The sequence below is a fragment of the Mastigoproctus giganteus genome, chromosome 6 (assembly GCF_048544385.1).
Source record: "Mastigoproctus giganteus isolate SK-2022 chromosome 6, ASM4854438v1, whole genome shotgun sequence".
NCBI lineage: Eukaryota > Metazoa > Arthropoda > Arachnida > Uropygi > Thelyphonidae > Mastigoproctus > Mastigoproctus giganteus.
This window is the reverse complement of record NC_143580.1, coordinates 231,148,692-231,163,340: the sequence shown is the minus strand read 5'-3', so window position 1 is coordinate 231,163,340 and position 14,649 is coordinate 231,148,692. Positions and strand designations below refer to the sequence as shown.

The window sequence follows — 14,649 nt, the reverse complement described above, 5'->3', positions numbered from 1 at the left end:
CTGTGTACAGGTCTGGAGGAAGGATGTAGAAGTTGCTAGAATGAGTACAGAGAAGGGCAACAAGACTAGTGATAAGAACAAAGGAATGCGCTTATGAAGAAAGGCTTAAGTTCTGCAAGTTTGCAGCATCTGGAAACTAGGTACCTGCGAGGTGATCTGATTGAGGTGTATAAGGTCTTAAATGGTTTGAGCAGGCTCAATGCTGACAGGATACTACTGTTTGCTCAGATTAAGAACCTGAAGGGGCATAGATTCAAATTGAGGACAGACAGTTATGGAATAGATGTGCAGAAGCTTGCCTTTAGCCAGCGGGTAGTTGATTGCTGGAACAGACTTCCATCTGTTTTTGTTGTGGAAGTTGTTAGCTTAAATAAATTTAAGGCTGGACTAGACAAACATGTGGAGTGACCGGATGGGTGAAATGGAGAAATTTTATTTATTTATTTTTTTTTTTTTGGCTGATGCTGAATAAGCTTGCTTTCTTGCATCACGTGCCTCAACTAATGCTAATGCTAAAAGGTTAGTGGCTTGGGAGCTCAGTGATTCCTGAGACTTTCTGCATCTTTGAAGCTTTTTTACATCAATTAGAATGTTTAAGTAGTCAGCATTCCAAGGATGTTCTTGTAACTATTAACAGTGATGCCAGAAGCTTTAAATTTGGAAAGTTATTTACACATAAAACAGACATCATGTTTCATATTTCAGTTGTCTGAAAGTTTTTATTAAAATGATTTTGCATAATATGAAATGTATTATCTGTGGATTTCTGTATTTACAGAAACCTTAGAGCACCCTTTCATAACAGGTTAAGAAACACTGCTCTAGAATTTCCATTAATTAAGTTTAAAACGATATTCTTCCCATTTTGAAATTATCCATGATTCTGCAATGAATTTGACCTTTGTGCAGGATGATCTTTCTGATAGCCTTAACATATTGCAATTTATGTTTATTTTATTTTGTGTTTCTGAAGATAATTTGTCTATTTGAGAGGGAAATATAACAAGCCTAGATGGTTGCACAGAAAAAATTTCCCTATGAAAAAGTTTCATTAGCAAATTCATAACTTCCATTAGGAATTTTTGTATGTTATGACCTTTAAATATTTTATTTGCATTAATTATACTTTTTTTTGCCTTATTGTTAGCATTTAATTTTCTCCTGGAATTCTTATGCAACAAATCCAACACAATTTGGCCTTAGTAGCCCTTGTGTCATTAAATCCAATACCACCAGCAACAAATCCTATGCATAAAAAATACAAAGAAAAAAGTTTCAGTTTTCAGAGTGTCCTTTTATTTAAAAATATAACGATAACGTGTTTTAATGCAATCATTTTAAGAAAATTTTGGCAACTTTGTATTTGATAATTCTGTATTTTATTGTTTACAGATTCCTTTGAATGGTTCATGTATAGAAGAAGGGAGCATTTTTGTAAAATCAGCTAGCACTTCTGCAACAATAGGTGAACTGAACTTTATAGATATGCATTTATGTGTAATGTGTATAAAAAAAGGACATAAGTTCATTTGTTATAAATGGATGCCATAACAAATTGAAGTTTGCATTAGAAAAAGAAAAATTATATATATTTTGATGCCATCTTGTTATCTTATTTGTATACTATGAATAAAAGCACTTCCCTTCAACAGTATATTAATCTTTATTCATAGTAAGCGGCCATCATCCTAACATCAGTTGTAATGGATTTTTTGTATTCCTCAAAAGGTGAATCAATAAGTCATCACAAACCCAAAACCCACTGACATGAAAAAATGTTCCAGGAAAGGAAGATCTGTTCCATGGTGGTCGCAGGAACTCACTAACCTGCTCAATTCTCTGAAGCGCGCTCGGAAAGAATACCAACGCAAGAGAAGGACTGAACCTGCTCACATCGTAGAACAGTATAGAGACCGATTCAAAGCAGTCCGCCGTGAATATACTAACAAAATTTACCATGCCAAGCAAAGCTCCTGGCATTCCCTTGTCGAGACTGAGGGGAACCGGAATCCGTGGGGTTTAGTCCACAAACTTGTGAGGAATAAGCTGGGATCCACGGATGTCATACACTCTGTCCGCTCTGATGACTCGTCTGAGACTACACACTGGGAAGATACAATCAACCGGATTCTGGATGAACTAATATATCAGGACAACACCAACTCTGACACTGACATCCACAGGAAGATAGCAGTACAAAATTCCAGCTTCCAGCCAGACATTATGGAGGAACCATTCACAGAGGAAGAAGTTGATGCAGCAATTAAAAAAATCAAAAAAGGTAAAGCTCCTGGTCATGATTTTATTGAAGGCGAGACTGTGCAACGTCTCTGGGCCATAGCTCCAATGATACTTCTTCAGCTCTTCAACACCTGTCTGAATGAGGGTAACTTTCCATCACGTTGGAAGCATGCTAACCTGAGGCTCTTACCTAAGGATCCCACAGGTACCTCCAAGGCATATCGCCCGATTGCGCTGCTTCCCATTCTCGGCAAGGTTTTTGAGAGACTGTTGCTCTCACGCTTTCAACCCCGATATGAAGCCAGTGGTTTGGCATCCTCGCTTCAATTTGGATTCAAACAAGGGTGCTCTACAATTGATGCTCTATCTAAAACCCTCAAAGTTGCAGAACAGTCGGATGCAACTTATGTACTGGCAATCTTCATTGACTTCAAAGGAGCTTTTGACACAGTGTGGTGGCCGGGCGTTCTTCAGAGGGCCAGAGTCTCTAACTGTACTTGGAATTTCTACCACTGCCTCAAAAGCTACTTCTCTAACCGCAAGGTCAGCATCAAAACAAAATTTCACTGCATCACCCGACACCTAACCCGATGCTGTCCCCAGGGCTCCATCCTGGGGCCAGCTGTCTGGAACATGATACTCGACGACTGGCTCCTGAAGGACTACCCACACACTACTCAGCTTTCTTATGCCAACGACATAGTTATCATCATTGAGGGCCCCACCCGCGCCACCATAGAAACCCAGGCCACGGTTGTTCTCTCTGCTCTGTCCGTATGGGCCACTGAAAATAAACTCTCAGTCTCCACTGAGAAGAGCAAAACCCTCCTATTAAAAGGCAAACTGGACTTCTCCAGACCTCCTACTATACGTTTTAATGGCCGCCCACTGAAAAACTACCAATCGGTGAAGTACCTGGGAGTAATATTGGACGACAGGAGAACTTTCATCCCCCATATCCAAGCTATCAAAGAAAAGATAAAAAATTACATCACTGTGTTAGCACGTTTTACCCGCAAGGACTGGGGTCTTAAAGGACCAACTCAACGCCTTTTATACTCAGCAGTATTTATACCAATTGTCACATATGGAGCTGCAGTTTGGTACCACCGAATGACTTTAGTGCATGCTCAACGTAAAATTCAGCAAATTCAACGACTTATGCTACTACAAATGACCCGCGCATGTAGAACGACATCAACTGCTGCCCTACAGCTACTAACAGGCCGCCTCCCTTTGGACCTTCACATCGCTTTTATTGGACTCTCTAATGCAATTAAGAAGAATAAGGAAGCTGAATTCCTCACTATTCAAACCCGTACCGATACGGACATCAAACAGAAACATAAACGTGTGTGGCTAGAATTGATAAACTTATGGCAAACCCGCTGGAATAACTCCACAACGGGTGCAACTACTAAACTTTTCCTTCCTGAGGTAACCTATACCAACAAACAACGTTCCACTTGGTTCTTCCCTAACGTCTATGCTTCCTTCCTATTAACTGGCCACGGGTCCTTCAAGAGACGCCTTCTAGAGTTCGGCCTAGTTGAGGATGCCCTCTGTACCTGCGAAGAACCTGAAGACTGTGATCACGTGATGCATTCATGCAACGTATACTTAGATCTAAGAATCCAACTACTCCTAGACCTCCACACTACATCACTTCGGCCAGAAACCAAGTTATTGGAATCTAATGATACCTTCCGTGCACTGACCAGTTATGCCAACGAGGTCTTTCGTCGTCGCTGGCATCACCTGCAACTCCCGAACACTACTCCTGGATAACCTCCTCTAGACAGCAACTGATAACCAGCACCGGAAACTTCCAGACATGAAACTGCAAATGGCGGCCAGCCCTGTCGACGCCGCTCCGTGATTATCCATTGTGACGATCCTGGACTCTTTAATTTGAACTTTACCTATTCTCTTCTTCCTACCCACAGTCTTTCTCCAGGACTCCCACAACTGCACCTAGCACTCTTCCTGCTCCGTTTCGCCTGGGAGGATGCCTACGCTCTGTCATCCTCGCTATCTTGTCTGTCTTCCACTTTCCTGTCTCTTCTCTGCTCTTTCCTTGGCCTTCCCCACTCTCGCTCCTGCAAGAGTGTGGACAGCCTGTCAGATGTCTTTTACTCCCTGGTCCGGCTCCTCGTGCCAGTGGACGGATGCTGGGAGGCTCCTTCCTGGTGATCGCGCCTCCCAGTAACGAAGAGGCCAGTCAAACAACACAAACAAAACACTACTCACACATAACCCACACTGACTGGCTTTGCTATGTTAACAGAGTATTTAACGCGGATTTGTGGGAAACCACGGGAACCGCATAACAAAAAACACTATGTCCACTATGACATTTTATAAGTTAATATAAGAATGTTTTGCCATTATGAAACCAGTAATTTGTCCTTTCTTGTAGCATATTTTGGTTTGTTATGATGTCTCTAGCTGGCAAATGGATTATGTCCTGTTATTTTTATAGATTAGCCCTTTCATTGACCTGAAGATTACTGAGCTCTTCCTTTGGTAAAACTGTAGTGTTACTATGATATGGTATCTCTCTTATTTAAATTTAAGACTGTCACTGGATTATGAGATGTGCACCAGTGAGAAGGTGCTGTTCTACTCTGAGAAGATGCTAGAATCCTTCTTATAATCCCTTTGTTATGAATAAAAAGTAGTATACTTGTTCTATAACCTAACTAGAGCTTGTTCAGAGGACAGTATGAATAATAGTGATAAAATTATTTTTCCTTTCTCCCCTCCCACCACAGTCGATGAAATCCAGAATCAGAGTTTCAAAACATATATGTAATTTTTTTTTTTTAAATTCTGTAAGCACATTTCTTGATTACCCTTTAATTAGCAGATGGAATTGCAGCAATAAAAAAGTCTTTTATCCTTGTCCAGCAAGCATGTTAATTCTTTATTCGCAATTAGTTACTTGTAATCTGTGAAAATGTCTAATGCCATTAAGACATTTTCTTAGTAAGAACAACCATAGATTTTCCACAACAGAAGAAAATTAGAAAAATTGTGAAAATAAACTTTAAAATAGAGTTACTATAAGAAGAAAGTATCGAAAATATTATATCAGATCAAATTATATAATAAACTATCAACCTATTATATGAAATTTGTAGTGAAATTTCCCTTAAACAGATACCTCTTGTTGTGGACACTCAGGCTTGGATCCCAAGCCAGAAGTATTGAAAATTCGGCCACACACCCTTGATTTGGTTGTTTTTCAAGCTGTTTTGTTGTTGCTTCAGCAGAATCAAAAATATAAAGTTGTCCATATCCTGGCTTATTTGTCTTGTTTGGATATAGCGGTGAGACCAACTGGTAAATCTGACCGGGTATTGTAAAACAGTATTGACCACTTCCAGGCGGTGATTTAATCTCTGTGCCCATTGATGGGAATGGTATTGCTGAGTTGTACTCTCGTATATGTTCTCTGTAGTTATTTGCTTCACGTGTATTCCCTGTAAGCAGCTCTCATAATAGAGTAGGTATCTCAGACAGTGGGTCAAGTGAAACCTTTCCATCAATGACAGCATTTAGTGTATTTATTCGATGTGTTTAACTTTTGTCCCCAATATCTTGCATTGCAATACTCACAGTTGTAACACATATTTCCTATGTCATGTTTTTCCACATTAATTACAGCTTGTTGATTATTCGTATCCAGTACTTCTGTTTGATTAGTCCTATAGCATTTTGCCGTTTTGCCTATCTTCTCATTTCCAATCTTGCTTCTCTTTCTTCAATGTTTTCTGTCTGTCTTTGTAGTCAGAGAGTCTCATTTCGGTCTCTTAGTCTATTAGATCTCTCCTCTAATGTTTCATTAGCATTTCTTCTACATTTTCTCAAAGTTCTTGCACACTGTTCAGCCATTTTTACACTTCTTAAAACTTAGAGTTTATTAAAATTGAAGACAGATAAAATAAACATACATCGATAGCTTTCAGGCATAGGTTGCCTTTCTTCAGTCGAAAAACGTTAGTACAAAAATTAATAAAGAATGCCCGGTATGATGGTCATGCGAGGGTGAACCACATGAACGGGTGCTGGCAACATTTATCAGTTGGAAAATTTGGGTAGCATACCTAATCGTTTATATATATATAGATAATATGCTTTTAACAAAGCCATTTATATTTATTTTTACTATAGTTATGTTATTTATTAAAAGTTAATTAATTGAAACACATAGGTACAATAAAAAAAACTCTGAGCAACTAGTTACGGTGAATTTCATTTCTCAAAATTATTGAAACTGGCTAGATAGACCTCTGCAAAGCAGACACCTCCCTTATGACCAGCAAGTCATTATGCAAATTGAAGCAACTGCATGTGAACTACAGCACATGCACGGGTCAGGACATGGTATAAAATACACCTAATGCTGAGCTCCATTAATCACTGTTACCTTGTTCTTCAGATGAGAAACACAGTGGACTTAAGCAAGTTTGACAAAGGTCAAATTGTAATGGCCAGACGACTTGGTCAGAGCATATCCCAAACAGCATGGGTGGTGTGGTGTGGTGCTCACAGTCAGCCGTAGTTAGTACCTACCAAAAGTGGTCCGAGGAGGGGGAACCCCCGGACAGTAAGGTGGTGGACGACCAGGGCTCATCAATGCTCAAGGTGAGTGAAGGCTCTCCCGGATAGTACATGGCAACAGAAGGGCGACTGTGGCACAACTAGCCGGTAATTGGAATGCTGGTTATGGGAGTAATGTGTAAACAACGTACAGTACATCGAACCCTGCTGAAAATGGGGCTGTGTAGCCACAGGCTGCTCCAAGTGCCCATGTTAACCACGGTTCACTGGCAACAGTGCCTACAATGGGCACATGAGCATCGAAACTGGACCTTGAGTGATTGGAAGAAGTTCATCTGGTCGAATGAATCATGGTTCCTGTTGCATCATGTGAACGGCCGGGTATGTGTGCGTTGTTTACCTGGGGAAATGATGGTGCCTGGATGCACCATGGGACGAAAACAAGCCAGTGCCAGCAGTGTCATGCTTTGTACAATGTTCTGCTGGGATACCCTGGGTCCAGTTGTCCATGTCCCAGGCACTCTGACGTCTACCACCTACCTAAACATCATTGCTGACCAGGTACACCCTTTTGTAGCAGTGGTCTTCCCCTCTGGTGGTGCCGTCTTTCAGCAGGATAATGCGCCATGCCATCCCACCCGGATTGTTCGAGACTGGTTCGCCAAACATGAAGAAGACTTCCAGGTATTTCCCTGGCCTCCAAATTCTCCAGACATCAATCCCATCGAGCATCTATGGTTTTGGGTTGGAATAGCAACTCAGATCTGCAGCATCTCGACCATGGACCTTACAGGAGTTAAACAATCTGCTGGTTACGTGTTGGTACCAGATACCACAAGACACATTTAGAAATCTTATAGCATCCATGCCTCACTGGGTACAAGCTGTTTTGGCTGCACATGGAGGACCAACATCATATTAGGTAGGTGGTCATAATGTTTTGGCTCATCGGTGTATATAGAAAGTGAAAGTATTATAGTTCTTAAAAAAAAAAAAAACATAATTTATATATTGCCATACACAACTTTGATTGTCAATGCATAGATTTATAGAAATTATAGCATTTACTGCTATATATTGCTGAAAACTGAGCATTTAAAAAACTAAGGGGGATATGGATGTGCCATCTTTTTAAATAAACAGCTTGTCAGTATTTATAGACAATTTTAACATTGACTGAAAAACTTGTTTACTTATGATTAATTATTGAAATGAAATGAAACAAAATAAATGCTTTTTGATAGCCATAATTTTAATTATAAATAAATTCCCATTACTTTTTAAATCACTTTTGTATATAAAATTATATTTTTAAAAAATAAATTTATTACTTTTCATACTATTTAATCACTATTTAATGTAACTAAGGATGACATTCATAGTTTTATGTTGCTTTTGAAATTTTTAAAGTAAAGTATTAGCTATTTATTAATCATTTTGTTGTAGATAATTTTGAAAGTCTAAAATGACATTTGAATGCTGTTGTTAAAGCCTTTTTTTTTTTTTTAACATGATATGAAAATTTATTTTCTAGTGATAATAAAAATAGTTAGTAGGTTTTAATATATAATTAATAACAAAAATATAATTTCATAAGTAATAATTTTTTGATATTTTTGTGGTCTTAGGGCTTTTGTTCCAGCCTTGTATTTCTTATAAAACGATAGTAAGTATTAATACAGTAATTCAGTTTTCAGTGAAATAATGATGTTTTTGCATTGTTTTTATAAAGAAATAATTGAATAAAATTAATTTTTTTATCTCTTTCTGATCGTTGCACTTTGCTTGTTAATTTGTCTATAAATCAAAATAGTGATCTGTGACTGTTATCAGTGATATTTATCTAGCAAGATCTGCTTATTTCAAAAGCAATAGTTTATTTAATGTGATTGATTTGCTAAAAAGAAGAAAGAAGTGTAACCAGTAAATTAAAATTCTTAAGATATGTGAATGCCATAATTACCAATATCTCTGTAAATACAGTTTTTTATTTACATTTGTTGGCAAATACAAGGTATTTGCCAAAAAAATTAAGCATAATATAAAATGACATCGGCATACTAGGACTGGCACTTGCAAACCTATCCTTTACATACAGTAAGATAGCCCAAGATGTCATCTTGGGCTATCTTAAGATGACATATGAACTGTTATTCTTATGGTTATTCACATATGATGAATGGTCTAAATCAGTAACATTTTCAGTATTTTCACCAGTCTCATGTGTTGGAAACTGCTTTATATTATACATCGTCGTGGATATCTTTTCAACCTTCTATCATTTGGTGTTCTAGGTGAATATGGATTTTTAATGAACTATTCTTGTACTATTATTTTTGTATTTTTACCTTTTAAACCTTTTTAAGTCAAAAACTCTTGCTTTTGACATTGTTTCTTTGCCCTTTGACAAGATTAGTGAATGGAACAAAGGGTTGCTCTTATGAAGAAAGGCTTAAATTTTGCAAATTACAGTGTCTGGAGACTAGGCACCTGCAAGGTGATCTGATTGAGGTGTATAAAGCCTTGAATGGTTTGAGCATGCTCAGTGCTGATGGGATTCTTCCTCTTGCCCAGAATAATCACCTGAGAGGGCATAAATTCAAATTGAGGAAAGGCAGTTGTAAGATAGATGTGCGGAAGTTTGCCTTTAGCCAGCAGGTGGTTGATTGCCGGAACAAACTTCCATCTGTTGTTATTGAAGTTAATAGCTTAAATAGATTCAAGAAGGCAGAACTAGAGAGACATTTGGATGGGTGAAATGAGAAGGGTTGTTTTTTTTTGGCTAATGCTCTATAAGCTTGCCTTCTTGCATCATGTGCCTTTACTAGTGTTAATGCTAATATTTCAGGATGGAATGTCAAGATAAACTGTATCTGATAGGCTGGGACAGAGGTCAGTATGCAAGATAATTCAACATATGTCCCTCTCATCTCAATTTAGAGGGGTGCCCATTTCACCTGGAGTAATGAACTCTTCAATCTTGAAAGAGTAGCACAGTAAGGATTCTAATCAGTTTATGTCCAGTGTAGGTAACAAATGTCAGTTTCATTCCCAAATATATCTACAATTGATACATTAAAATTTAGTTTAATGTGCCAATTTTAGATTTTGTATATCACCTACAGATTTGTCTAACATTGCAACAGTGGATTGAATCTTTCAAAAATAAAGTGGCACTTATAATATAAAGCATAGATGCTCTTATTAAGAATGAGATATTTATGAAGTGTGAGCAACAATTTTAGGGGCTGACTTTGTATCTTGAAATTGTGCTGTCTTTAGTATTTTTGGACATGGTTTTATCAGATATGACCAACTATTGATATTACTGTAAAATGTGGTTTAACTAGTTCCTAGACCTCCCAAGCTGATGTTCAACTCTAGACTAGCTACCTGCATTTCACTTGCCACAGTGTGGGAAGGCATGTGAATATCACTTAACATATATTTTTTTAAATAAATAAATAAATAATGGGACTTAAATTGTCATAGATTTCCTCTTTTGTCTTACAAAGGAGGAAATCTATGCTTTCTCAGCTGTTCTGCCAGGTCTATTGTTGATTTTGTGAATATAGATTTATCTATACTGGTGCTGAAAAGCTAAGAAACAACACAAAAATGCAAACATTTTTAAATGTAAATAAAAGTAGTACCAAACATTCATCATTTATGAAATAAAAAAATCTCTGCTTGATCCCACGAACAGTCATGCACAACCTGTTATATGCAAATCAGATGACCAGATAAAAATCACTTGCTTTAAGACCATTCATAGTTAGTATTAAAATGGCATAGTGATGCAAAGAAGTAAACTTATTCTGTATCTGCCAAAAAAAAAAAAACCTTTCACATTATCAATTTAAAAATAGTCATTATTGTGAAAATGTCCTAGAGACACTACTGAATAATTCCTTCACCTGGTGAGCAATAACGTATCACCTACAGACAGCCCTCATCTATAGAAGGTTCATGAGAAAGATTTTTATGCACAACAACTAGCTGTTTGTTGTTCCCTTGGCCCCTTTATACAAAAGGGCTTGTTTGGATTGGCCCGTAGCATGTCTGTTGAACCCCAGGAGCAATAGGTCATGGTGCACTTCACTCTTGAATCAAGATGTAGTCTTCAACTGGATTTTTTATGCATTTTCTTCTGGAGCTTGCCAGTTATACCTCCCACTTACAAAAAACTGCACTAAGCTGTCACAGAAAAATTGGAATTGATACCTTCATCATTAATTAACAGTCTCATCCTCATCTTAATAAAGTCATAATTGTATTGCCACCCAAAGAGAACCTATGTCTTATTATGATATGCTTCCTTGGTTTATTGACATGCAATTTTTGGTCACTTATGAATTCATACTCATTTACATAATTCTGTAATTTCAGATTGAAACTTGTCCAGCTTTTATGCATTATTAAGACACATTAAAATGAATGGCTCATAATATTTTGTCATAATTTAGCAAAAGATTTTTGATATATTTAGAGTTTTCTGTTTGCTCCTTAACTTTTTAATGCTAGTAGATTTACCAGATATTCGACTTAAGTCAGCATCAGTGTTAAATTCAGAGGGTGTTTTAAGAGTGGTCCATGAGGCTGTCTCATATATTCTCTCAGGTATGTCAAGCTGAGCTTGCTACCTAGGAGTCTAAAATACTGATGGAATTGATATCCAGGTCCATTTGACACTCAAAAATTTCGTTACTTCATACAACAATTCTCCCCTCCTATTCTTACTACGGAATACGTCGTGGATAGTCAAACTAACAGAAAACTTATTGTTGAAAAAATCAAAACCTCCCAAACAAACTTGTTTATTTGACAAATATATGTGGTCTCAATTCCCATCTCAGTGATGTCTATTTCCACTTAGTCTGCCAAACTTAACTTACTTTTTCTGACTGAATCTCAATTATCAGTTGATTCAACCACTGCTCATTTCAGTTATCCTAATTATTCGCTGTATGATTCTTTTTACTTCAATGGTGGTACTTGTGCATATGTCCATTTGATATTCCCTGCCAGAGACTTAGTAATTTGGAATCTTCTCTGGCTTAAAATCTCTCTACCACATTCTATTAAATTCATCTCTTGTCTCTATCGTTCTCCTAACTCCACTAATAACTTGGAACCCTTTAACTTCCTCTGTTTAAAACTTGACGTTCTCCAGTCTTGTAAAGTGGTTATTAATCAGTCCAAACTAGATTTCAAACAGATAAAAGTAGAAAACTTGCTTCTCGTCCAAATGGTAGTCAAACATTCTGGTCTTTTGCCAAAGCTATTGGTTTTGACAGAGGTGGGAATAGAGATGTAGATTTTGTTCACTCTACATCTCTATTCCTATCTCTATTGGTACTATTGCCACTTCAGCCAAAAGATAAAGCTTTCTTGCTAGCATCCTATTTTTCTTCTAACTTGTATATTGATGAGCTTGGTAAACCACCTCCTACCATTCCCAGTACACTCCATTCAATGCCTCCTGTGGTCTTCCAACCAAAAGCCCCTCGATGGGGGACACCTGTATATGCTGAGAGGACCTACAGTGACACTGCTGGTCTTCCAGATAGCATTATTGGGATCCAACACCCACAGCCTAGATTTTCTGTGTGCTGCAACCCATGGAAATTCAGAAAGGGAATGGGGCCCCCCTCAACCTGGTGGTTGAGGGGGGCCCCAGTTTTACCACACCACTTTGACCCCTGTTTCGACAAGGTGGATCATCCTGGATGGCTCAGCCAAGATCAATTGGCTAGTGGATTCACCTGCAAGGGTCAACCGGTCAGTGCCGTGCCCCTACCCTCATGGTCCGAGGGACAGGATTCAGGCTGGCAGTGGTCTGGGTAGCCCTAGTGCCCCACTCCCAAGCACATTTATTGCTTGCTAGGTAGTGGGCATCCCATTTCAGCTCTATAGTGGGTGGGAATCTCAGACACTGAAATTCAAAAAACCCATGAATCCTGATGAAGTTCTTTCTTCCGGGGCCCCAACACAGTCCCTATCCAAAAAATTAGAAGTTGACCCTGCTGATGTCACTTCAGCAAAAAGACAGAAAACCAAAACCATGTCAAGTCCAACACCCCTTCACCTGATAATACACTCTGCAAGTGAGAAAATTATAGGGAAAATGTCGCTCTTCTTTATTCAGAGGGGTTCGGAAGGGTGGCAGGCTCTCCCAAATCAGTAAAACAGCTTCAGTCAGGAGACATCTTTGTAGAGACCAGAAGTGACAGGCATTCAGAACAGCTCCTCCAAGCCACATCTATCAGGGGAATGCCTATCACAGTTAGCCCTCACAAGACACTTCACTCATCATGTGGTTTCATCACTGAATGAGATCTCATGAAAGTGTCAGAAGAGGAAATCTGTTCTGACAAACAAATCTTCATGCTTAGGGATGGGAAACTTGTTGCCACTAGAAACATCATCCTGACATCATTCACCAATTTCTTCTAATGAGATCAAAGCTAGCTATATCAACTGTCCAGTGCATCCATATGTCCCAAATCCATTAAGGTGTTTTAAGTGCCAGAAATATGAACACCTACAAATGGCCTGTCGTAGAGCCGTTTGCTCGATGTGCAGCAAAAGAGCACAAAACTACATCATGTTCAGCCACAAAACCCACCTGCATTAACTGCCAAGGAGAACACCCTGCATACTCACAAGCATGTCAGAGGTGGAAGGAAGAAAAAGAAATACAAAGACTTAAGGCAGAGCTGAACATATCATATCAGGAGGCAAGAAAAGCTGTGAAACCTATGAATGCAAATAAACCAACCTATGCTCAGAAGGTAGTAGGAAGATGTTCCATTGGAACTCAGACCTAAATGACCATCCCACCGAAAGAGTTATTCACTTCCATCACACGCTACCTTCTAAATTCAATAAAACCTGCACAGAAGGATCAATCAGCTGCCACTCCTAATCTGTACCTCCTAATTCTCCACCAGTTACAAAAGAAATCACTGGAGAAAAGAATAAGAAACCTGATGTACATCCTAGCCCTCAAGAAAAAAATGGATGTCAGGCAGAAGGTGCCCGATGAAACAGTCTTGGAACTCTCTGTGGAGGAGGAGGAAATGGACAGGATAGCATTGATACTTCCCCAAAAGAGATAAATCCAAGACAGAAAAGTAAAACCCTCAGTACTTTGGAAGCCACCTGATGGACCGACCAAGCCCAAATAATGGTTAAATTCCTACAGTGGAATTGTCGTGTCATTTTGTGGAATGCAAAAAATCCATTCCACAAGATTCACAACCAAAATATATTGGTAAGGCACAACCTATGTACTGTGTATTTTATGCCATCAGTGGTGTTTCCTCTGTCAATATCTGAGCTATATTAGAGAGACGTGATTATTCGTCTGTATACATTACTGGATTATCTTGGCAGCAATGAGTATTTGGACTTTCTTATGTTTAATAGATGTGCTTTCGAAGCTTGGATACATACTGATGCATGTGGATCAGTATGTATCCAAGCACCATGATGGTGCTTGTATACATGTGCAGGTAGGTGCACTATAGCCTGAGCAGCTCATGTGCCATTAAACCCCCATAACACACACACACACACACACACACACACACACACACACACACACACACACACACACACACACACACACACACACACACACACACACATGTGCAGGTGCACCATCATGCATGATATGATGGTGCACTTATACACTTCATTGATTAACACAATGCTTCCAGAACAACCCTTACCCTGGATGTTAGAATGATCACGATCGATCATGATACTTCAGTGAAATGGCCTGCCCAGTCATCAGATCTGAATCATATCAAAGACATGTATACAACTGAAGTAGAC

At 38.6% G+C, this 14,649-nt stretch overlaps 1 protein-coding gene across 1 annotated transcript in view; it reads left to right on the top strand.

The window, feature by feature from the left end:
• The window catches only part of LOC150085074 (nephrocystin-1-like), a 108,022-nt gene that overhangs the window by 53,234 nt on the left and 40,139 nt on the right, over window positions 1–14,649 (top strand). The window contains exons 14-15 of the mRNA XM_090376455.1: window positions 1,393–1,465; window positions 8,436–8,473. Coding sequence (XP_090232581.1) covers window positions 1,393–1,465; window positions 8,436–8,473 — 111 coding nt within the window. The remainder of the gene's footprint in view (window positions 1–1,392; window positions 1,466–8,435; window positions 8,474–14,649) is intronic.